Here is a 25,338-nt window from a genome sequence, read left to right as displayed (position 1 = left end):
ATTTTCACTCGTCGCATGCACACGAGCACACACACACACACAGACACGCAGCAAAGATATATGCATCACGTATATATAACGGTACTATAGCCTACGCGGTAGTTTTGTGTCAATTAATAACGTAACGAAACCGTTTAGCCGTGTTTTCTCGAGGGATCGATGGTCAGAGTATAACGTTAGGGTAAGAAGCTTTCGTGTGATAATTGAAGCAAACGTGTATCTGTGCGTCGTGCGTTTTCCCGCCGTGGGAAGGACGCGTTTGTAGTTAGAAGCGACGGTGAAAAGAGGAACAAGATGAGTGAGAATTAATGGGTCGCGGCGCTGTTGTGGCGTCACGTTCGACCGTGAAAAGCTAAAAGGTTGTGTCCAGTTGCTTTTTGGGGAATGGAGTGTGTGTAGGTGTGTGTTTAGCGACATCGTTACGCGTCGGTCGTCGGGAAATCATATATCCAGCCTGTCGAAATTGGATTTCATCTTTTTCCCCGCGCCTCGATGAGTCGGGGGGAAAATAATTGAGTTGGAAAGAGGAAACCAGATGGCACGGTAATACCAGTTATTCCGCGGAAAGAAGGTTACCGGACGAGGTGTAACTTCGATGCCAGCCAGATTAAACGAATTGTCTCTCGAGATTTTGATCGAGCCAGAAAAAATGTTCGTCGCGTTATCGGATCGTTATTACAATCTCGAGATATTCTGGATCGATCGTATGCAAAAATATTTATACGTGAAAAGATCGTGAGACGACGATTTGTTGAACTCTGAAAATTTGATGTTTCGGTTGTCTGATTTTTTAACGTGTTAGTCGTGAAATCCAGGGTAAATTATAGACGTCACTAAATCTCACGCGTTAGGTGCGTGAGTCTAGGGAGCAACGAGCCTCAGGTCTGAAGTAACAAATGTTGACACGTTGATTGCCATGAACAGGGACAAACAAAAAATGGTCCATGTCCTCTTTATACATCGACGATATAATGAGCTGCGTTATATTACCGTAGTAATGTAAAGTTGTTGAGATTGGTAGCGAAGAAAGGACATCGTTAAAATAAACTCGCAAGAATTGACACAAATTTCGTAAACCTCCGCTTTTATCCGACTTGGATCCCGTAGTAGAGGATTGTTTAACAATTTAATGCTTCGTCCACTACGGTAACAAAGGATCCTCGAAAAGTACAAGGAATAATTACATCCGGTTCGTAACTTTTCTTAGAAGACAAAAAGAGATTATTGCAGAGTTCCAAGAGTACACCTGAGACCTGAAAACATTGAGCGCAATTGTGTAACAATTTGAGATAAAACGAAAGTACGATACATCTAAGCGAATCGGACAATAAATCTGTATTTGACCTCTCCGAAGATGTGCATCGAAAGTAATTAAACTCTACTAAAAAAGTTTATTTCTTCTTCTCTGCGCTTAGCAAGAAAGCGATATTCCAGGAACAATTTAATCAAATTCATTTACACTTTCTTTGGCAACGTTATGGCGTTTAATTTCAATGTTCAAAGCTCGCGCCTTTCGCAACATCCGCCGGTCCCCGTAATCCCGTAATCCTCTTTAATATTTGCTCACAGTTCACACTGCTAGAAGAGAAATATCGCGTTTAACTTGGGGCATTTATTACGGGGCAACGTGTTTCCATGCAGTCCACAGAAGAGCAAAATTATTGCACACCACTACCTGCATCATGCAGGCACAAGTATCAAGCCCCACAGTTCCATTATCCCGAGGGAGATGAATATCGAGTGAACCTGTCCCATGCGACTGTATTAAACCTTTTGCGGTTCACCTCTTCTGTGCGCCAGATCAAATTTATGTTCAAACAATGATCAGAATATCGCGCTGCAAAAGAGCTCGAATTTTTTTGGTGATAGGTACTTTCACCTTAAAGGTGGTTATTTTTGGAAATTAAGGAATTTGGGAGGTGGGGAATTGTGGAGTGGAAGTTGGGGGATTTGGGAAATTTTTGAAGAGTTGGGGGATTGGAGAAATTTGGAAGTTTGGAATTTTGGGAAATTGGGGATTTAGAAAGTGGGGAATTATGGAGTTGAACTTGGGGAATTTAGGAAATTTTTGAAGAGTTGGGGGATTGGAGAAATTTGGAAGTTTGGAATTTTGGGAAATTGGGGATTTAGAAAGTGGGGAATTATGGAGTTGAACTTGGGGAATTTAGGAAATTTTTGAAGAGTTGGAAGATTGGAGAAATTTGGAAGTTTGGAATTTTGGGAAATTAGGAAATTTGGAAGTTTGGAATTTTGGGAAATTGGGGATTTAGAAAGTGGGGAATTATGGGGTTGGACTTGGGGAATTTAGGAAATTTTTGAAGAGTTGGAAGATTGGAGAAATTTGGAAGTTTGGAATTTTGGGAAATTAGGAAATTTGGAAGTTTGGAATTTGGAATTTTGGGAAATTGGGGATTTAGAAGGTGGGGAATTATGGGGTTGGACTTGGGGAATTTAGGAAATTTTTGAAGAGTTGGAAGATTGGAGAAATTTAGAAGTTTGGAATTTTGGGAAATTAGGAAATTTGAAAGTTTGGAATTTTGGGAAATTGGGGATTTAGAAAGTGGGGAATTAGGGGATGGATCTTGGGGAATTTAGGAAATTTTTGAAGAATTGGAAGATTGGGAAATTTAGAAGTTTGGAATTTTAACCTAAAATTGTATATCAGCAACCCTTATGATTAAATACCTTGAGTAACAATATCATAAATATTGTATAATATAATCTCCTGCCAAAAATGAATACTTATCTCCTCACATTAGAAACCAACTTTCCCTAAAAAATAATAAAAAATCCATAAAGAAAGGGTAAGTGAACGACAAATCATCCCCTTAAATGTTAGTTTCTATATTCTGAAGATCTAAATTCCTAAATTCTTAAATTAAATGACCAATATGCTCGGGTTACCTCAGTAATTTCCGCTAGAGTATTCTACGCTGAATATAAATACTCCCATTATCGCAGCAATCAACGTGTTAATTAAATTTGTTCTCGGAAATCACGCTTGCACCGCAAGATACTAAATTATTTGAGGCGAAAGCATTGATCCAGAAACGTTCCTCGCGAACCGTGTCTCCGTAGACGCTGCGGCTCGAGATTCCCGAAATTGCAATTATTTTCCACTAATAATCAGAAGTCTGATGACGCGGTAATATCACGTAGACGAGGAACATATCGCGTTCGTAAACGGTCGTGCATCATGACGGTAAACGTTGCCGAGATATCAACGTCTTCTTCCGAGCAAAAGAGAACATAATATGCATCCGAAAGCTTTAAACGGCGCCGGGTGGTGCATCCGCGTCTCGAAAGCGTTTCAAGCTGAACGTGCGCGAATAATGGCAGCTTTTCAACCGGCGCATTTTTTGCCGTCAATACGGGGAACTTTTGTATAACGAAATACGCGATATTGAAATTTTTCTACGCGCATATTTGTAGCGAACTGTTTGGAACTTTTACCGATCGAGCACGAGTTAGGGGAACAGGAAGAAGCATTTCCCCGTGACTTTTGTACGCGCAAATTTTTCGATTTTTGCACCGTTCAACTCCCTGTCGGTCTTGTTAAGCTCCATTGAGGAGTCCTCTACATTTTATTATCGGGAATTTTTCTACACGATCGAAAGGAAGCTTTTTTCCGACTCTTTGAATCTCTTGTTGCGACATCTTTTTGATCGGATATCGTTTTTCGCGATCACGGTCTTTGCTAACAATGTACACGACTTTTGATACGAAAAATCGAATATTAAGATGGGTATCACCTAGAATACGTAATTTCAACATTTTTTCTTACGTCTCGCGATCTTGTCGTTCCTCGACCGATGCGTAACGATGATTTACGAATATGTACACGACACAGATTTCGAGCAACATTCTACACTTTACATTAACTGCTAGCAGGCCCCACTTGTTCAGCAACTTTTATATAAGCGAATCTTCTTTATAGCTTCTAACGCTGCAATTCATCGAATTCTAAAACTATCCGATGCTGGGTAGTGTTAAGCTTCATAGGAGTAAGATTTGATAAGGGGATCGTAGGACAACAGGAAATAAAAAGAAATAACGTGGAGCGAAATTTTAGTCGTATACGATTTTTTAATAAACTTTTGCTTTTTAAAATTAGTGTATTGTGCAAGAATCAACTGACTGGTCAACTCGTGTTGATTATTTGAATTGTTCAAAATTTCTCTCTTCTGTTCTATCAGACTTGAATTATTCATCGAGTAGTATACATAACAAAATTTCTTTACAAAGATCTTTTAGTATCAGACGTTCATTTTAAGAATATTTCATTGATTTCTTAAGCAGAGAAAACTTCCAAAAATTCCCCCAAAAAAAGAAATAGAACTGCACCTCTTGCTGCAAGCTCCTTTACCAAATTAAACTACAGAATTTGAATATTCCAATTTCATAACGATGCACATTCGAGGCAACATCCAGCAATCGAATAATCGAAACGAAATAGCCTGGAGGCAGTGAATATTTTCATAGCTCTCCGCGGCTATTACAAATAGAGCTCTCTAATCAAGTCCGGTGCATTTAAATGCGCTTGGCACAACAGGCATCATTACCCTAAACGCGTGAAAATCGGTGCGGAGTTTAGTTCGAAAGTGGTATCCGTGGAAATATTGTATACGACTAAAATTCGTGCCACGTACAACGTCATTTAGCTGCGGAGTAGCGCGTTGTTGTTGAACGTTAACGAGCGTTCGTAGGTAGGCGTGTTGTCGCGCGCGTGCACAAGCGCAGTGCTCCGTTATCTTGTCAGCTGCATAAAACGGGCTTATCGCTGCTGCGTTCGCCGCGAATTTAACGAGCGGTTAAGCCGCGTTTTAATCGTCCGCTCGCTCGCTCGCGCGTGCACCGAACGCTCGCGCGGATAAACCGCAGTGTTCGAATGACAGGGACAGGGCTAGGGCGTGGGATAGGATTGTTCACTTTGTGGATCTGTAACTGATCGTTAGCACAATTAGCCGCGCACACTGTTACTATTGTCGTTACACGCATACGGCTCGACATATCTGCCGCGCGTGTGTCCATGGTGTTCGCGTTATCATGGCCACACGCGTATGCGTGCTTGTTATCGTTCGCCTCCGTCCACCATGCCTTCTTAATCCCCTTTCATGCATATCATGCATACACAATACCCTCTCTTTTGTTATTCATTTTTTTGTTCCTTTTATTCCTCTTTCATTAGCCAACTTTTGCTCTAGAACTTCCATTATTGAGTAGTTCGAATGATTAATGCGTTATAGACATGACACGCTTGTGTTATAAATTTCGAATAAACCATTTTTATCCGATAAAAGATTATTAATTCAATAAAGTCACCGAAATATATTGGATTAAAGTTTGGAAACGAAGCTGATTTACGCAAGGAACTACACGTGCAACAAATCAGCAGAATACACATCATAAAACAAGCATACGATTTTCGATTTCAGTTTTTCGTATAACTGTGTAATTTATACGCTCGTATGCGGCATGTAAAGAATTATAGTTCGTACGGATACAGGGAATATTTGTATCGATTAGCTCGGCAAATGTGCCCGTGAGGGCGCAGTGCTCGAAACGCTGCTAGGCAGCGATGGCCAGTTAGCTTCTCAGTCCAAACATTTCAGCTCCTATCCACATATCTAGTCACGTTTCTAGATGTCTCGAAATCCCGAGTTTTATTATTGAACCATCGTCGTTAATTCTACGGATTGAACTTTTTTACTGCCAAAAACACAAACAAAAGTTTACTGCATATCCAAGTTTTTACTTGTTTCCTAAAACTTCTTCACCTACTTCCATTCCCTCGCTCATTAAATTTTTGCTCCTTTTGTATGTTTCTTGTTTATTGCTCTCGTACATCTGTTTCCTCTATTTTTCTTGCTGTTTACTGCCGTTCCACTTCATCCGAGTCCCTCTCGGTCGCATTTCCTTTTATTTTTAAGCTAACACTTTCCACACATACCTAATTTCTTTGACCGTGTCCTCTTCGGAACTTCTTCGCGCAACTTTTGTTACCCTTCTCGTTATAAGTTATCCCCTCGGCTTCTACTTTCCACTGCGCTTCCGTGCCATTTTCTGGGTCACTTGCTCCATTCTTTCGTTCATCCAATTCTCTCCGCACGTTTCTTCCAGCTTCCTTCTTCATTCATTGAACATCTCATATTCAACTCTGTCTATATCAATTCCTCTTTCACGTCTCGTTTGCTCACGGCCTCTCCACGTTTCTCCCTTACAATTTATTCTATCTCAGGTATCTCATCCAGCCCTATCTCGACGAGCTTCCGTTTAAATCGGCGCGGCGAGCACGGTCGTATCGGGTCACCGATCGATCCGATTTCGCGTATGCATATCATTCTCGACGTATCAATCTATTCACATATCATCGAACTGCAGATTTTCAAAGACCAGACAACTTGAAAATCTTCGTCGTCCATCGATCAAATCCTTCTATAAAAAAAAACATCCTCTACGGATTATGGAGGTTAGGCGAACGATAACAATGTGCACAGCTTTATCACGAATGTCACCTCGACGAGGCACCGCGACGATCAAAATTTTTTAAACGAGTCCAATATGGAGAATTTTACGAGAAACAGTTAATTGAAGTGGAATTCAATTTTCAGTGCATTTGTATTCCCATTTTACTTTCGTAGATATAGCACACTTACAGAGGCTGTAAATCGTCGTACGTGTGGTTATGCTTAGCCACGCAAACCTTGTGTCGTACGTTATTGCAGGAACGTGGGGATTCATACAAGGTGGATATCGTACAAATCCACTGCATTATACCTGCAATGAAAATCTTTCTTAGGTTGCTCCTATTTTAATATTTATGGTAACTGAATAGAAAAGATGAGAGAAATTTAATATTACAAGTTAGATAAAATTGTAGTATGGCAGAAAATTTTCGTTGCATTAACATAATGTAATTGTATTAACTACTATGAATTAATATTAAAGGTAAACATGTCGTAATGTCTCGTCGAGATCGTCGTCATTTATCTCACAGTTCATATCATCGATGTCATTTTTTAACCGTTCATTGTATCGACCAACGGAGGAGGGAAACTCCGCCTTGATCGAATCGTAATCGATCTCATTAAGGCTTATCGATTTAGTGTGATCTAGGCTGATCGACTGTACGATAAGCGAGGAAAAGTAACGTTTCTTAAGGCCTAATGGGTATAGATAAAAAAAGGGCTACTTGTTAGCGTTGTGTAATTACACGGTATTTTCGTTGTTGATTAAACGCTTGTCAGAATTATACTCGCGAAGCGATGCTATTCCACGTAGGTTGTATACGTATAGTAATTAACTCAGTTGTAACTTAACATATGCCTTCGAGTGTGTCTCCGTTTTAACCAAAATATGACTAATTCGAGCGTTAATATTGCTCCTGATCAATTTGAAGACCGATTAAAATCATGATCCTCTCGCGAATTTTAAAATGGAGAGGAATAATCCTCTCGAGCGAAATTCGTGTATCATATTTTGTACCTTGCTGCTGTTTACAGCGATTTCACGATAATTTTATTAACAGCGATTTAACCAACCTTATTCAAACTAATTGATGCATTTTTCCTGCCCTCTGATTGGGAACGTGATTTTCATTGCGAATGAAATTCTGTCAATTATCGATATTAAACGGAAAGGTCTGGTAATAATAATATTCCGACGTAACACGATTCCTGTCAAAATCTGGAACACGGTTTCAATTTTCCATGGATTTTCAGTCGACGTACAAAATATTAACTTCGAAATTAATTTTAATCGTTGCACCGATAACCCGAATATACATAAACGATTTATCCTCTTGTAATATTAATTTTTGAAATAACAGAAATAGTAGAAAATTTTGTTCCCATTACCGGTGAGTGACTTTCCGAACAAAATTCCCAACGCTCCAACAAAAGTAAGTCTCCATAAAACGATTCCGTAATCCTCGTCGGAGGTAAAATAAGGAAAACCAGAAGACACCCTCGAAGGCTCCCACTTCGTGGCTAAACGTGAACGAACACAAGCAAACAAATGAACGAAGAGGGGATGGGGTAAAAAAAAGAAGGATCGAGAGAATTCTCGTGCTCCAGTGTGTTGTCTAAGTAAGTTTCACGAGTGAAAAGGAATCCCCTTTTACGCGAGACTGTTCCGAATCTCGGACGAGCGAGAATTAGGGCGGGAACAGGTAAATAACAGGGAGGATAAGGGTCGGGCAGGACGTAATGGCGTATTAAAAAGGACGAAGCAGATACCTGCGGCTCTAACTCTAAATACACTTATACTTGTTACGCTATCCATAAGTTTATATCGTATCTCTATCGTGACAAAATTTACGAGTATTGTACGTGATATTATATTTATACGGGCTGTTACACACTGTCTCCAATCTTCCATTCCTCCGTGCGACACCGAGCGAACGAAAGAGACAGAGAGAGAGAGAGAAACAAAGAAATAGTGTGAGAGTGAGAGAGAGAGATAATAGGCGCAGGCATGTGTAAGCGCGAAGAAAAGAAAGAGAGATAGAGAAGGAGAACGGGAGGAAGAAACGGGGTGAAATTAGGTTGGATTCTTTTTTAAAATGATGGAACTTTTTGATAATCAACTGATTTTAAGCACTTTCAATAAAGAGTGATACGTTCGCTGGACGGAAGAGTTGGGTATCGTGATTGGATTTAACACGATTCGATGCGATTTAAGTTGATAAGATTTCATCCGATTCGACGTAGATTAAGTTTCGCACGATTCTGTTCATTTACTCGACACTGTTCGATATGATTCAACATTATTCACACTACTCAATATTCATCTCTTATTCTACTCAACGATTCAATTTTATACAATTCAACCTGATTCAGTTTTATTAAGTGCAATTCTGAAAACGATTCGACGTGATTCGATTTAATCCAATTCGAAACGATTTAAACGAACCTCATTCGTTTCGGCGTAAATTTAATATAATTAAATTTAACGCGATTCGATTTATTCGACACGATTTAACGTGTCATTAATATACTTCCTAACACATTGAACGCCACGAGAATCATATTTCACTCAGACTATGTTTGCTCAAGAGGTACAGTTAAATTAAAAAAAAAAAGCAAAAGTATAAACTTTTGAGTGTTCGTAATATTGAGTCTATACTATAATTAAAGAAATAACACTGCAAATTCTACTATCTGTATTCTCAATAATCTATATTATAAGTGTGTCTGACCATATACGTCAATTTTCACTGTGGCAGTCAATGTGTTAACCGACAGTGACAGCGAACGTGTCAAAAGATAATAATCGTCGATAAAATCATCCTCCAAAATTCTATAATTATCAAACTCCATCCAGATACTCCGCTAAGAATCATCGTCCTACAAACTTCCCTCCAAGATGAAGTCGCGAAAATATCGGGAGGAGGTATTCAGAAAGAAAAATAAAGATCAGGCAGTTACTGTTTCATCCTCGGTACAGTTAATCGCGAACTGGTTTCGTAGGAGAAAAAGGAGTGGAACAATGGAGGAAGATAGGAAAGAAAAGTGACAGTGTTGGAAAACGATGACGAAGAGGGAAGGTTTTAATCTGAGTCAACAGCTGCGGAACGGTGGTCGGGACAGCGAGGAAAAAAGAATAAAAAGAAGAAGAAGAAGTAGGCGCCTGAAAACAACGAGAATTTCTTCCCTTTTCTATTGGTTCCCTAGAGCCAAGTTGAAGAGAAAGATGGTCGCTGCGAGCCATCGCCCTGTGTTCTTCCTCTCGAGTCCCCGATCTCTGCACTCGATTCTGTTTCATCGGAGCTTTTCTTACCCTTAAGTCGACGAAAAGAGACTGATTTGTGTACGGGACAAAGCATTGTGCGTGCCTGGCCACAGGAAACCAGGGGAAATCGCTTGATTTCCTTCACGGCGAAACATGATCGACGATCATCGATGCACAGAATCGATTTCCTCGTTTCCGTGGCCACGCGTCTCCAAAGACTGTGTACAATATTTTTTCGTACGCCTGCGTCGTATCGTTCGCGCGTTCTCCCTTTGGTTTTTTCGAACTGTTACTAGGCTTGTTTTTTAATAAACTTGTTTTTTTGTTTGTTAGAACGGCAGCGGACCTGGTGGCGAATCGGGCGGACGTGGCAACGGGTGAGTTTCTATCACTAATTCCATATTAAAAATGAACTATGACTCGTACTCTCAGAGTCTCGAAATTAAATATGACTTGCAGTCTCGCTATATGGCACTGCATAAGGTTGGAACTCCATAAATTATACGAAGGGCTACATACTTAAATTAAAATCTTTGTAGTGATCGATTACTGAACACCTAACAGTCAATATTTTATAATTTATGAATTTGAACATTTCTAAATTTATACATTTCCACAGTTTTAAACCTCCATACTCAAAAAGTTTACAAAAATTGTAAATTTATCTTCTTTTCCAAGTAATAAAAGTTCTCTCAGATAAAAGAAGAGTACATCAAGAGAAAAGTTTTCTTGGAACATTTTCAATATCTCGCAGTCGCTCGCATCTCGAACTTCTTGAAATTATCAGACACAAGACAGAGGCTTTAATTCTCTATAATTGCCCCATGGAAAAGCATTGATTCCTCGCCCAGTGTCTCGCGGAGACGGTATCTCATTTCTCCCTCGATTCCAGAACAAAGCTGGCGAACAGAGCTTTGATCTCAACAGCAATTGACATAAAAACCAGTATCTTCGACGAGTTACAGGCCTTTTGAAGGGGGTCAACGTTAAAAGTGCCTCTTAATTCTTACGAGTTAGATCCAACCCCGTCGCGCATTTACCCTAATCGATAACCTTGTTCGTTCCAATGGTATCTTCTCGATTTCACCCGTCCGTCAAACCGTATCGTCTGACATTGGGATCTCTGAAATTTCAGAGCACTTTGCTATTCAAAAATTTTATCACTTTGAAATTTACAAATTTTACAATTTTTGTAGACAGTGGAACTTTAAGAAAGGTTTCTAATTTTTATTTTATTAGACCGTAGAATTTTGAAATTCTGAAACTGTGGGGTTTTGATGAATCGAGACGTAAAGCTCTCGTAATTTCTTCATTGAAAATAAGTCCTCATAAAGCTTCGAAAAGCCCTCTTAAAGTATGTAAGAAGACTGTCGCTGCGAATAATAATATATCCGTTAGTTCCGATAAAAAGCGAGGAATTTAAAAGGGCAGATGATAATAGGATGAGGTATCTCGAAGTGATGGATTACGTTACACCATACTTAACGAAGCTGTCCTTGTCAGACGTTAATTCGCAGATCTACGGAGCAGCTTAGAGTAATTAAACGTGAACCCGGTTGAAATTAGGTCATCGTTCCTGAACGATGCTATCGAAACTCGAGTTTTCGTGGTTTTTCGCCCGCCGTTTATTACATTAATTAATTTATTTCCCCGTGTACCGAAACAATAAAACGTCAACGATAACGTCCCTTTCTGTCGCGTAAATTTATTCTAATCTAAAAGATGGATCAGCAGGCGCTTTTATAAGTACGTTCAAAAGAAGGATATCGGCTAAGTGCGCGGTTTAAGGTTCCTTAAAACTTCTCTCAAATCTCCGATGACGAACTTTCCAATTTAATTCGAAAGTTCGATTACTTTCAATCTAATATCGATCCAACCTCGGGCCTAACTCGAGAAAGATTTATAGAGATCAGATCCTTCCTGACACGCGATCGTGCCGCGATCGAGGTCCTCATAAATTTAACAACGAACCAATTATTAGCGACTCTAATGTCTTATCAGCTTGATTACTCGGGTTATATAACGGTTCTCTGAATATCATAAATGTCCCCGGAATTTTCACCGCCGGCAGAGTTTGTATTTTTATATTGTCCTAATTTATGATCTCCAGAATATTAAATTTTTAAGGAGGTAACTCGAAATGTGTACACATTTATGTAACGTATTTACCGCAACCAAATATTTAATTATTCGGTTCGACAAATTAAATACACGAGAATCATAAAGTTAGCTTAAAATTACTTTAACGAGACATCATAAGTTCCTTTGATCAGCACCATGTTTCGTTAACCATTTGGCAATGTAATTTTCCTGAATCAACATGTAAAGGTCTTAACTGTATCAAAATTCGAACACACGTAATAAAATTGCTATGTAATATTCGATGGATATGTTAATGATATTTTAAATGAATTATTTTGCAGGCATCTCGGGGACAATCCCTTCTACAGCAACATCGACAGCATGCCGGACATTCGACCGCGTCGAAAGTCGGTGCCATTGGTCTCCGAGCTGGTACGTAATCAATTAATTGTTCGTTAACCTTAACGAGCAACTATGTCGCGTCCCTGCATACATAGATATGTATACGCGAATACGTATCTATGAATGTACGTTGTCTGGTCCGTTGATATTCGTGGAATTGAAGAAACGACGCTGCCATTTTCTCAGGCGTCGCTCCTTCCGTGTATTATCCTCGTCGACGTCGTCGTTATGCTGTCGTCGCTTTGGTCGTCGATTATTTCTCAACGAGCCTTCAGACTAACCTGTATAATCATCCGCTTTCTTTAAAATGGAAGAATACACCACGAGTTTAAAAATTTTTAAATATCTTACACCTCGTCCGATCGAAATATTACGAGCGAAGAAAATAATTTGGTAAATTGCAGACTGCACGATAATGTTTTATGAGAAAGTTCGCGGTTTAAGGTGTCTGCATCGATCACGTTGATTACCGGACGAGGCCGGATTAAGCGTTCTGAATATTTCAGATCAATCACGGCGCATCCCTGTTGTCCATTAAAGATTTTCAACGTGCACAGACAAATCTGATCAATTTGTTCTACTCTCGAATAAATTATACACCGCTCGATTTCTCGAGCTTTTCATTTAAGTTTCACAGACAAAATTGATCTCGTAAATGAATAACGTCCGATCGACAGTGCCAAGTTTATTCGTAGGAACTTGATTATTCATAAACGCGCTGGTAGTACAAAGATCGACGATCACGAACGACGACACCCAAAGCTTCGTGTGTCCTACGCTTTTTGTCCCGTCAAAGTGTGCTGTTCTTCCCTCTTCCTGAATATACGCTATTCCGTTTGTGTCCTCGTGGCAAACAAAAAAACGGAAGAAACTTGTGCTGTGCAAATCCTCTTTTTTATAATCTGCAATTTTTAACCTCCCCGGTGGAGCTCGTTCTCTCTGCTCCTTCTTGTTCATTAAAAATGATCCTGCTGTGCTCCGTGTACCTTTATTGAAAAAATAATACCGGATCCCCTTTGAATTGCATTCCTGTTCGAGCTCAGATGTAGCTAAACGACGACGTCGAAGGTGCGAGGCTGTTCTGTCGCGAGATCGATATCTGTTGTGCCGTTCCTGCCACCTTCGAGAGATGTTTACCAACGACGGAGAGATCTTTTATCAAACAAAGAAACTCTCTCTAGGGTGGTTCGATGATCGAACGGCCATCTTCGTGCAACCTGATTGCGTGTACTGCGTTTCGGTGTTGCGTCGTTTTTCGGTAACCCAAGATTCTTCCAGAGGGTCGTTACAGACGATTTCGAGATAAATTGCTTTCTTTCTGAAAGTCAAGTGAAACACGTTTGAACTTTGATAAATTTTACTCGCTTCTGATGATCGGACCTTGATACAGGTTAGGGTTGGGAGTAGAATAGAGCAATTTATCGACAATTTTTGGAAATCGTCTGCTAATGGACCACAACTATTTGTACTAGTGTTTCGCAGAGTATGCTCGTTCAACGTTTCCAAATTTTCCGGACATCCAATCGCCGAACGTTGCGTTTGCAACAGACCGGAAGCATCGCGCGATTTACCGTAAAATGGCGACGCTTTTCGAGGCACTGTAAATTCGAGAACAGCGTTTACTCGAATAAAATTACTGTCATAAATTTTTATATCCACTCATTCGTTATTAAAAGAAAATTTTATTGTCATTGCAGCATAAACATAATAATGAAAAGATCTATCAAACCTAAACAAGTTTTAGTGCTGCATTCGACAATCCGAAAAGTGTTAACGCGTTTCATTGTTTTCACACGCGAAAGCGTCGCCATTTTACAAGACTGCGCGAAATATGGAAGTGCCGTGTAATTCTCGGAGAACAGTTACCGAGTGTCGCGAGAATTAAACTTTCGAACTGCGTTCTCCCCAATCACCGACGGTTCGAGCGAAAATTCGAACAGAAAATTTGAAATTCGAATGGCTGTTGCTTCCGGCGAGCTCGTTCGCAGTTCGACGCCGGTGTATTTTATCGAGGTCAGAAATTGAGTTGTTTTCTTTCCGACGCAAGGAGAATATTGAACTCATCGCGCAAAAGTGAAATATTCAAAATCGGAAATAAACTTGTTGCGAGATCGAAAGTCGAAATTTTTTTGATACAATACCGCAAGTGGAGCAACGGTCCGCTTTTTTCGGGAATAAAATCAGCTTTCTCTCGTAGAACGTTTCCACGGCAACTTATTAAAGGATTACTCTTCTGTACGTTTTCAATCGGCAGCAATATACAGGAGTCTACCGCAAACAGGGATTTTACTTATCCGAAACAAAGCCACGTGAAATTGATGTTCGGTTGATGCGAACTTTTTCAATCGGTTCTTTATTACAACGTTTCATCTGCGACTCGTTTTTATTCCGCGTTCAGAGAGAGCTTCCACAACGGTTGGCTCAAAGAATCATAAATTTTATTTACAAATGAAGAAACGAATATTGGAGTCCGCATTTTCAAAGCGACTTGCCTTACATTGTAATATTGCATAAATAAATCTGTGACCTCGTTTACTTGTTATAATTTGACCAACAAAAATTTGCAATTAAAGCAACAGTTCTCCGTTCTTTTCACGGTGAAACGCGCTGAAAGGAAAACGTTCCACGCACGGAAATAGAAAAATTGCGAATAGGATTTTGTCGCAGTGGCCTGGAAAGCGTCTTAATTGCGACGAAAGTTTTCGGTAAGAGCCTCCGACAAATTCTGTTTCCGACATCGCATGTGACATCGATTACGTGTGTACTCGAGACGATGTCGTGTTACGAGTAGTTGCCGTTTACGTCACGCGCCTTTGCGTGCACACGCGACAATTTAAACGAGACCCTCGGCAACAGCTTGATCGTGTTGCGCAAATTACAGAATTTTGGTTATAGCACTGTTCGCAATCTCGCCGAAAAATGAACGGAGAACATTGTCACATATTTATGGAACTGGAAATTGGCTGAAATACAAAGCGGTGAACGGGGGCAATTTACTTGTAAATGAAATCATGCAATATTACCTTTCGCGTAATAAAGTGGACTTCGCTTATGAGATCGAAAGCTGGTGATAAATAATACTGCTCATGAAAGAAAGTGTATAAATAACTTTTTAAAACAGGGAACATATAAATAATTTTTTAAAAGAGGAAATGTATAAATAATTTTTTAAAACAGAGAATATATAAATAATTGTTCAAAAAAGGAAATGTATAAATAATTTTTCAAAACAGGCAATATATAAATAATTTTTCAAAAGAGAAAATGTATTAATAATTTTTTAAAATAGAGAACATAAATAATTTTTTAAAAAAGGAAATGTATAAATAATTTTTCAAAAAAGGAAATGTATAAATAATTTTTTAAAACAGAGAATATATAAATGATTGTTCAAAAAAGGTAATGTATAAATAATTTTTCAAAAGAGGTAATGTATAAATAATTTTTTAAAACAGAGAACATATAAATAATTTTTCAAAAAAGGAAATGTATAAATAATTTTTTGAAACAGGCATATATAAATAATTTTTCAAAAGAGAAAATGTATAAATAATTTTTTGAAACAGGCATATATAAATAATTTTTCAAAAGAGAAAATGTATAAATAATTTTTTGAAACAGAGAACATATAAATAATTTTCCAAAAAAGAAATGTATAAATAATTTTTCAAAACAGGAAATATATAAATAATTTTTCGAAAGAGGAAATGTATAAATAATTCAAAAATTGTAAAGCTCGAAGGATTCCGAAAGTTAGAGGCTAAAGATAACAGAGTTCTGTTGAAGGAAGTGTTTAAATGTTTAAAGAAAATAACTGTGGGAAGAAGCAACACGCAGTCGTAAATATTAAGGATGTCTGCAGAATTTTAAAGAGCTAAACACGAACTTGAAATTCGTAGAAAGTAGTTCTGACCTCGAGAAAAGTTATTTTTACAGCAGCCATTCGGTCGAGTGCAACTTCGTGCACCCAATCATGCAACTTCGTGCTTGAGATCCTTGCACTTCAAGGACAATATTGACTCGTAAAACGTTTCACTTCATGCGAAGAAAGAAGGATGAAAGCTTAGATTCTGTACTTTGTATGTACATCGAGAAGCAAGAGGGCAATGTAAACGTAGTCACCTATCGAAATCCCTCACGTTTTCACGGAACCTTGCAATCAAATTAGTTTTACTAAATTTGCTCGCTCACGTCCAAGTATACAAATAGAAGTGTCCTTTAACCGGAGATTTGTCAATCAATGCTGTTTGCGAAGCCTTAAATCAATGCTGTTGAGATTTTGCTGTTCAGAATCGAGGGTTAAAATTAACCCTTGTTGACGGTGCTTTTTAATGCTAATTAAACGACGGTGGTATTTCAAATTATGGGACTATTAAAATATATGTAGAATAAATTAAAACGAGCAAAATCCGCACTGCGATATCTCTGACTGAATATTGAATAATTACGATATCTCTGCGATGGAACATTTCGAATTTCAAACGCTAATTTTCATTTATAAAAATATTTTCTATCTGTGACATACCATGATTCGCACATCATGCTTTTAAATTTTTAAAACAAGTTCGATGCGTATATTCATTTTATCATGAAAATTCAAGCATCATTCATATGCGAGCTAACAAGAATTAACGCTGAAAGAACCAGGTTGAAATTTTCGGATATTTTATGTGAAAGATTATTAACACGCTTCGAATTATTCTATGTATATTTTATTTTATTTTCCACTTCATGGTATATTCTACAAAACTTCCATTCTGCAATTCAATTCATTTTTGATCGCATAAAATATAATCGCGGCATTGAATTACAGAAATGTAATTACAGGAAAATCTCCCTCTCGTGAAACACGAATACAGACAGCAGTGATTTAAGGGCTCCAAAATGTCCCGCACAAACCATTTTACAAAATAAAGTAGAAGGAAATTCCAGTGACACGAAGATTTTCGCTCGACCCGTCGCGTATGTGTTCTGTGTGAAATCCAGCGCAATCGATACGGACAGACTACCCTGAGATTACGTACGTTTCCCTGCGACGAGTGATTCGAGGAGGATAGAATAATATCCAGGAAAAAGCGTGGGACAAAATTGGTCGTCGAGAGGACAACCTCCTCGAGTCGCTCCGTTTCCAACCCCTTAGAAGTCTCGATCCGTCTGTCTGTGACCCTGTATGTTCGATGTCGACAAGTTTTCTCTTGATTGTTGTGTACCGTAACCTTGGTCCTTGGAACCCCATCCAACAATCGCAACCCGGAAACGGGAGTCCGGACGGTCGACGGAATACCTCGAGAAATCGCTGGAAAAAGAAACTCGAGTCTCGCGTTCGCGTTGATTCCAGAAATACTTTTGAAGAGAAACTCGAAGCCGTCCAAGTGGAAGACGTAAACTCCAGTAATTTCTCGGGTTTTCGCGTTCATCGAGGAGGAATAATGTTCTTAGGAGAGAAGAGTTTGGTTGGAAGTGTTTACTTTCTGTGCTTGACAAAACTTTATTCGAGAAAAGATGATTTAATCGCTTAACGATAGTGGACAGCTCGATGAACGGTCGACTTCTGGCTTTGATGGTTAACACTTTCGCTGTATACGGATTAAGATGATATTAATACTTGAATGTGAAACGGCGAAGGTGTTAAATGTACACTCGGGTGGAATGTAGATCTTTGACTGAGAATAAGTGTAGAGGATGGAGACTTATCCAAAGAGAACCTAGGAATCTTGATATAACCTCGAGAAAATTGATGGACCACGAAAGAAGTAGAACTTGGAGGAAATTTAAGAAGGAACTAAAAAGAATTCATGAGCAGGAAATTGAATGGCGTTAAAAGAAAATGGAGGCTAAAAGAAATGTAGAGAAAATTCAAGAACTGAAGAAATACCAAAAGGGAACCTGAAGCGATTCTACGTACAATCCAGGGAAACCTAAGAACATCCTTAGAAGATCAGAGAGCAAACTTTGAGTCTACAGAGGGTCTAAAAAGAATACAGGAAGTAGTGGAGAACCATGGTGAAGTCTAAGAATAACAAGAAGAAGAAAAAATAATGCAAAGAGAACAGAACTGAAAAAAAATTTGAAACGAACGCAAGAGAAATTAAAAACCTGTCTAGATGGAACTTGGAATAAATCTGGAGTCTAGGATGAGCTTTGAGCGACCTAACCTAAATGTTCCTTCTTCTACGCTTGCTCGTAATTAAAGAGAGGCTATATCGCATCCGAGTGTACGAGTTATCCATAACCTATGTTGCGTTAGAGAAAAAGAAAAGAAAAAATAAAAAGATAAAGATGCAAGATACCACGTACTAACCGGCATATAATGCCATTTTCTTTGTTTGTTCTCTGTGGCGCCCGTTGTTGTATCCACCTGAACACCTGAAAAATACAAAACCACTCACTGAAAAAAACCTCTCAAAAAATCTCAAAAACTCTACCTCCAGGTCTTGAAGGTACTAAAATTAAATGCCTCCTTAACGAAGTTAAATTACGAAAAATATCATGAAAAAAAGAAAAGAAAAAAGTCGCTTGTTTTGCTGTACGTAGCGCATGCTTCAGCTTGTCGTACACATCTTTCTCGATTCAATTTCTTTCGCCCTGTTACGTTACGAGATTCTTTTTTCTTTCGCACCCGGCTCGATATATCGTTTCGTTTTTACTTTCTCTCCTCGGTTCTCGTTTCGTTATTTTAAGCAATTCGTCGACAACGCGTCGCGCGAGCAACGTTATTTCGCGATCGCGTTTCACCCGTAATCGACCAAAATTACGAAACACGTGATGGATGGCGGAGATTTCGTAATTGAAGGATTAATGTAACATAACTTGAGGTCGTTTCGCGTGTCGCGACATAATTATGCGAAAACACGTTCGTCCAGCCGTCTCGTCGCGCTCGATAACGAGGTATCGCTGTAATTAGCGGTCGCGGACACATTTCCGGGGTTCTGCAAAGAAAACGCCTTCTGATTTTATTCCGCTTTTGCGAGTTGATGTTAATCTTTCCCACTAGGAAAGCCATTAATAATCTTAACATATTCGATGCTTTAATAATTCATGTAGTAAAATATCAAACTTAAGTATTTTTTAAATTTGAAAAGAGTCAATTAAACTATATACAAAATTTTTCCCAAAATCAACCTGCAAAAATAAAATCTAAAGGAACTCGTTCATTTCAATAGAAACGTTGCTCTCGCATTCGTGAACCTTTCCGCCATTTTCCTTTTTATATCGAGCTATTCATCTCCAGCGACCAGATTCAGAACTCTTTTGCTTGAAACTAATCGTTCAGAGACCCATGATTATTTGCAAAAAATGAAGAAGAATCTACTCGCTGGATGTTGAACGCGTTTGTTCGTGATTTCGTTGGATATTTCGACTCTTCTGAATGTACCTGCACGCGTAGTGGCTGTTTTGTCACGATGAACGCAACAGCGCATGCATAAGTAGATCAGATACCGTAGTCAGTAGGTACACGATCACATTTATATTATTATTATAATCGGACGATTAATCTCGACTTGACGAGCTGTCTTATACTCTGAGACTTTTTCTTTCTCTTTTATACTTTTTTCTTATACGAGATGCGAATTTTTCGCTACATGCGAAGGGACAGCTAAGATTAATCGCTTCTCGCACGATTGTTGTAGCGGCGATGGACAGATCGATGAATTCACCGATTTTTTAATTTTTGAAGTTTTAAAAATTTCGAGGTACATATTTGATAGATTTGTATGTTTTCAAGATTTGATTTCTTAATAAATTTTCAAATTCTTGAAATCCCATTGCTGCATTTCAAATCCTTGAATTTGTAAATCCTTGAAATTGGACATTTCTAAATTTCTACATTTCTGAATCCTTAGAATCCTGAATTCTACCTGGAATCCCTAGGTAGAATCAATGAACCCTTGAATTTAAATGAATCCTAGAATCTAGATTTCCAAATACTTGAATCCCCAAATTCCTAAATTTTGAAATCCCTAGAATCCCGAATTACTAAACTTCCAAATCTCTGACGTCCCACATTCCTAAATTTCCAAATACCGTTTAAAGTCCCGAACTCTTAAATTTCCAACCTTCTAAAATCCCAAATTGCTAAATTTCCAACCCTCGACAATCCCAAATTCTTAAATTTCCAAAACCCTATAGTCCCGAATTCTTAAATTTCCAACCCTCTACAATCCCAAATTCTTACATCCCCAAAACCCTAAAGCCCCGAATTCTTATATTTCCAACCCTCTAAAATCCCAAATTCCTAAATTTCCAAAACCCTAAAGCCCCGAATTTCTAAATTTCAAACCCTCTAAAATCCCAAATTCCTAAATTTCCAAAACCCTAAAGCCCCGAATTTCTAAATTTCCAACCCTCTAAAGCCCCGAATCCCTAAATTTCCAACCCTCTAAAATCCCAAATTTCTAAATTTCCAACCCTCTAAAGCCCCGAATTCCTAAATTCGCAAACCCCTAAAATCTCAAATTCCTAAACCCCCGAATCCCTAAAACCCCACATTTCCAACTGTCCAAAACTCTCAAATTCCAAATTCCAAAATTGCGGATTTATTTACCTCGGCATAGTGTCCACGATTAGAAATCGCCCATCGCCGCTATACTGCGAGAAAAACGAGAGAACCCGAAGAAATGGTTGATATAGGATTGTGAGGGATGTTACAATTAATTTTCGAAACACGTAAGTGATAAGAGCGTGTGAGGAAAGGTGAAAAGATAGAGGAGAGACACGGTGCCCCGTGCGTTGAACGCTTGTTACACAATAGACACTCACGAACACGCTTTCAGAGAGTAGAAAAGCTGATAGAAAGTGCGAGAACGAGCGTAGTCGAGGCGCAAAATTAGTGCTCGAAAATTAGCGTCTGTCCACGGGAACGAGACAGTAGCGCATGCATCGAGCACGGGGCCCCGTGCATATCGTATCTTAATTGAAATCTAGCCAATCACAAATCCTGCCAAGGCACCTGCCAGGCGCCATAAGCTAATTGGATTAGATTTTATCCGTTGATTCTTCATCACCTCTATCTCGCTCTACCTTTCACCGTCATCCCGACATTTGTTTCTGTTACCACCGTTATTCTTCTTTCGTTCTTCTATGCTCATTCTTTACATCCGTTCATCACATTTCATTTCGTTGTATTATTTCTTCACTTTCATTTGATTTTTGATTCTTTTAATAAAAAGACTCATCGTGTTCTATATGATGTTTTATATAGATACTTGTTCTCGATTTTATAATATAGATTCGTTTTTGAGCAGCTTATCGATTTTGTGAGTACTCTTTTAATCCTCTACACTCGTATTTTTAGATTTATTCTGAATCGTGATATTTTTAGATACTTTACAATTAACGTATAACACAGTCTCGCTGTCTGGATTAATTTTTATATTTCAATGTTTCAATTATTCAAACTTTTTGTTCAGAAATTTTATTCTTCCATGTCAATGCTTTCAGAAGGAAATTTCGTTTATCTCCTTTCCTCCATTTTGTCCGTTCATACAGATGTACCCAGAGCCATATAGCGAGACTATAAAACGTAACAGGTTATGTTTCATTAAAGTTACAATGAAAAGATTTCAAATTTACTACAAGAATCTTTTATGTCACCTGAAATTTGCACGAGTGCATAGAGGATTAATTAGTGAGATTTGTACGCGATCTCTGCATTTAAATTTTTAAGGGATGTAGATATTTTTATTATGATATACTCGTTTCATAAACTGCATCATTAGCGAGGGAAGTGATGTTTAAAGGTCGAAAAGCTTGCTCGTTTTTTACAATAAAACGCTCAGAGCACGGCTTTAAATTAAGCCAATTGTAAATAAAACACATCTTACCGTGTAAATAACATTTGTACATAGCAGTGTAATAAATTTCTAAATATATTTGGCATAAGTATAACATCCAGAGATTCGTTTGCATTTTATAATTCAATACCTTCGTTAAACCAAACTCTGTAACATTTTGAATAACTGAAATAATTTTTTATAAATATTTTAATCAACAAATATTTCTATTGTCTTCCATATTTTTTAATTGGCAGTTAAAGTTATCCTGTGACGATTAAAAGTGTAAAGAATTTCCTGCGAAAATATATGCCAAATATAATTCTCGATGTCACATTTTCTATTTATTTCTTTGTTTCGATTTTCAATAATTATGCAGATAGCTGTCTTCGAGTGACATCGATTGTTAATAAAAAGCATACATTCTTATTCTTTTATCGTTGTGCAGTTTTTATGTCTCCATTTCATTCGCTTTCCATCTTATTATTTTTAAATTTCGTTCAATTTACATATTCTCGATCATCGTCATCCAACAACCATTTCTTCTTCTACTTCTTCTTTATTTCCCCCCTTTCAGTTTCTCTCTTCCTGTTCTTTATCTCTGTTCATACAATAGAGAGACTGGAAGGTATTGTTTCCGAATCAGATGAGCATTAATTTCTATCTTTTCCCAGACAATGGCGGCGACGAAGAGGAACACTCCAGGCTTACTAACATCGGCTGTGCCCAGGGCAACGTTGAACGACGAGGAACTGGTAAGAATTCGTCCTTTAAATATCATCCTTTCAGGCGTCATCGTCATCCTTCGTGTCGTCTATTTAAACGAATACCGAACTTTCTGATCGCTTTTCAGCCACGGAATTATAATCTACCGGGTCATCTTTCGCGCGAAAAATGATCGCAGACAAACTATTTAATGGTCACAGATTTTAACAAATGTCGACCATTACCAAAGATAAGTCTCGTCAAAAAATATTTGAAAAGTCAAGTTTAATTATAAATAAAAATTTAATATATATTTCTAATTTTTCCTTTGAACATTGTGAATCAATTTCAGTCATTAAAAGTTTATTTAATTCTTTAGGTTATATTTTTTACAATGATCCATCAAATACTCTGCTGTTTGCAATATAAAATAAAATGAAGAATGTTGACAAGGTCATCGATCGTTTTTCACCGCAAAACGCGTCGAAGAAGCAATCATTGAAACGAGTCAGTTGTGCTCGGAGCACGATATCAAGATAATCGATATCTCGCGGGCCGAGGAAAGTCGAGGAGTAAATTAATATTAAAAGGACGGGAGAATTTGACTATCCACGAATAAAGTTCGTTAGATTAATCTTGATAGTCGGTATTGACGAGGTCGGTCGCGAGATAGCGAATAATAACCGACTCGATAAAATGCGACCGTGTCGATTTCGAGGTGTCGGGAAATGCGGTCTAGAAGTCGATTCGAAAGCGATAGGCAAGCTTTATCGAAAAAACGTCGCGAGTTAATATCGTTCAGCTAACCGAGACGCGGTAGAAATACGTAGCATATTTCGTTTAAATGCAGGCTGCTTCTTAACTCGACGTTTTAAAAATATTTAGAAGCACATATAACTGAAATATACTAATGATATATTGATTAATTTAAAATCAAGCAGATTACAAAAAAATTTGATTCACAAATTTTTATCAGTGCTTATCAATATTTAAATTAAAATTTACATCACCGTTCACGTTTACCATAAAAACAATTTCATGAATGATTGCACAAAAATTTAAATTTAAATAACGTTATTGAATACAGTAGTTTTTTATTAAAAAGCAGACTGCATATTATCATTGAGGTTATTGAAGATACAAAGTAAATATTCCATAACTCGCATCTTAAAATGCAAAGTAATAAAGTCAACGCTGTATATTTTTAAGAGTTCATTTTCTCACGCGAAACTGCGTGCTTTTATTGCACATTCTGGAGCACATCAAAGAAGTCTAGAAAACGCGTAGTGATAAATATTAAACGGAACACCGCGAAATGATGCTTGAATTACAAGGTTTTATACCGATGTTACAGCCATCACTGCGCTCTTTCCGCTATCAGAAATGCATACCATTTATTCCTTTGAATTCGTCGTTAAAAGTATCATAAAGGAAATGTAATAAAAGCACGCGGTTCCGGTTAGAATAAAACGAAAGTAGCTGCAAAATCTTCGTAAAAGAGAGATTGAATCCCGGTATCGGTTCTTCGATCCAATGTGTTCGTATCTTCATTAACCTAACAAATGATTCAACGTTCGTTTAAACAGGACACTATACCCGTAGGAAACGATATTTGAAATACGTTCAATTTTAGCAATTTACAGGAATTTTGTAGAACGATTTTGAATATTATAATGTTTATTATTTAATACATATTACAAATTTTATAGGAAGGTTTTGTGTTAAGTTACTTCGTATAAAATTTACAAGTCGACTTTTGATTTTGGACAGTGAATTAGATCGGGTAGATACTAAATTTATGATGAGTCTGTGAACACACAGAGGTGATGAATTATTTTTTGATATCAGTAATATTTTGTATTAAAGAAAATTTTTTGACAGAGATTTAATTCAGCGTCCAAAATTACAGGAAGAAAAGTAATTTGAAAAATTGTAATGCGGAAGGCAGGTGGTTTTCGCGAACATTTTTCGCCCTTAGAAAGCAGACAGGATTTTTGTGGTAGATTTGCGTAAAACTAGGGAAAAAGACACGCGTCATTTGTAACTATAAGCCAAGATACATGCATCCTCGCGTATCCGGCGAAGGCCCTCGTATGGAGCTGGATTTTAACCTCTGATAAATTTTTTTTCTTTTCACATGAACTATGCTGCATTTTATCCTCATTTCCGCGCTATTTTCTTTCACGTAAGTGTGGCCCAACCTCTCTCTTTCTCTTTCTCTCTCTCTCTCTCTCTATCTCTCTCTCTATCTCTCTCTCTCTCTATCTCTATCTCTTTTCCTTTCTTTCTATCTTTCTTTCAAACTTTTCTCTACCTATCTCTTTCTTTCTTTGCTTCTACTCTACTTTCTTCTATCTCTATCTTCTGTCTTTCTGTTTGATCACGTTCTGTGATTCTTGAGAGAAAGCAACGTTCGTAGCGAACATTAGACGAGTCGTTCTTCTCTAGAGGCTAGGGTGAACGTTTCATGCGTATCTGCATTTAAGTATTTGTACACACTGGTCACGAGGGTTGCCAAACGTTAGCGCACCAGCAGTCGATACGTGCGGTACGATTGCGATGTGTGTACGTATGTGGGTCACGCGTAGGATACTCGCGAATATGAGATGCTACAGTGGTCATGTAAACCGAGTGTAATTAGGCT

The 25,338-nt window shown here is 38.1% G+C and overlaps 1 protein-coding gene across 13 annotated transcripts in view; it reads left to right on the top strand.

The window, feature by feature from the left end:
- Positions 1–25,338, top strand: part of unc-13 — a 300,331-nt gene that overhangs the window by 223,135 nt on the left and 51,858 nt on the right. For all 13 annotated transcript variants that reach the window (XM_076531755.1, XM_076531753.1, XM_076531752.1 and 10 more), the window contains 3 exons: positions 10,066–10,109; positions 12,156–12,246; positions 22,664–22,744. In XM_076531755.1, the coding sequence (XP_076387870.1) occupies positions 10,066–10,109; positions 12,156–12,246; positions 22,664–22,744 (216 nt within the window). The remainder of the gene's footprint in view (positions 1–10,065; positions 10,110–12,155; positions 12,247–22,663; positions 22,745–25,338) is intronic.

This window comes from Megachile rotundata, chromosome 5 (genome assembly GCF_050947335.1).
Source record: "Megachile rotundata isolate GNS110a chromosome 5, iyMegRotu1, whole genome shotgun sequence".
NCBI lineage: Eukaryota > Metazoa > Arthropoda > Insecta > Hymenoptera > Megachilidae > Megachile > Megachile rotundata.
This window is presented reverse-complemented; position numbering and strand designations above follow the sequence as displayed.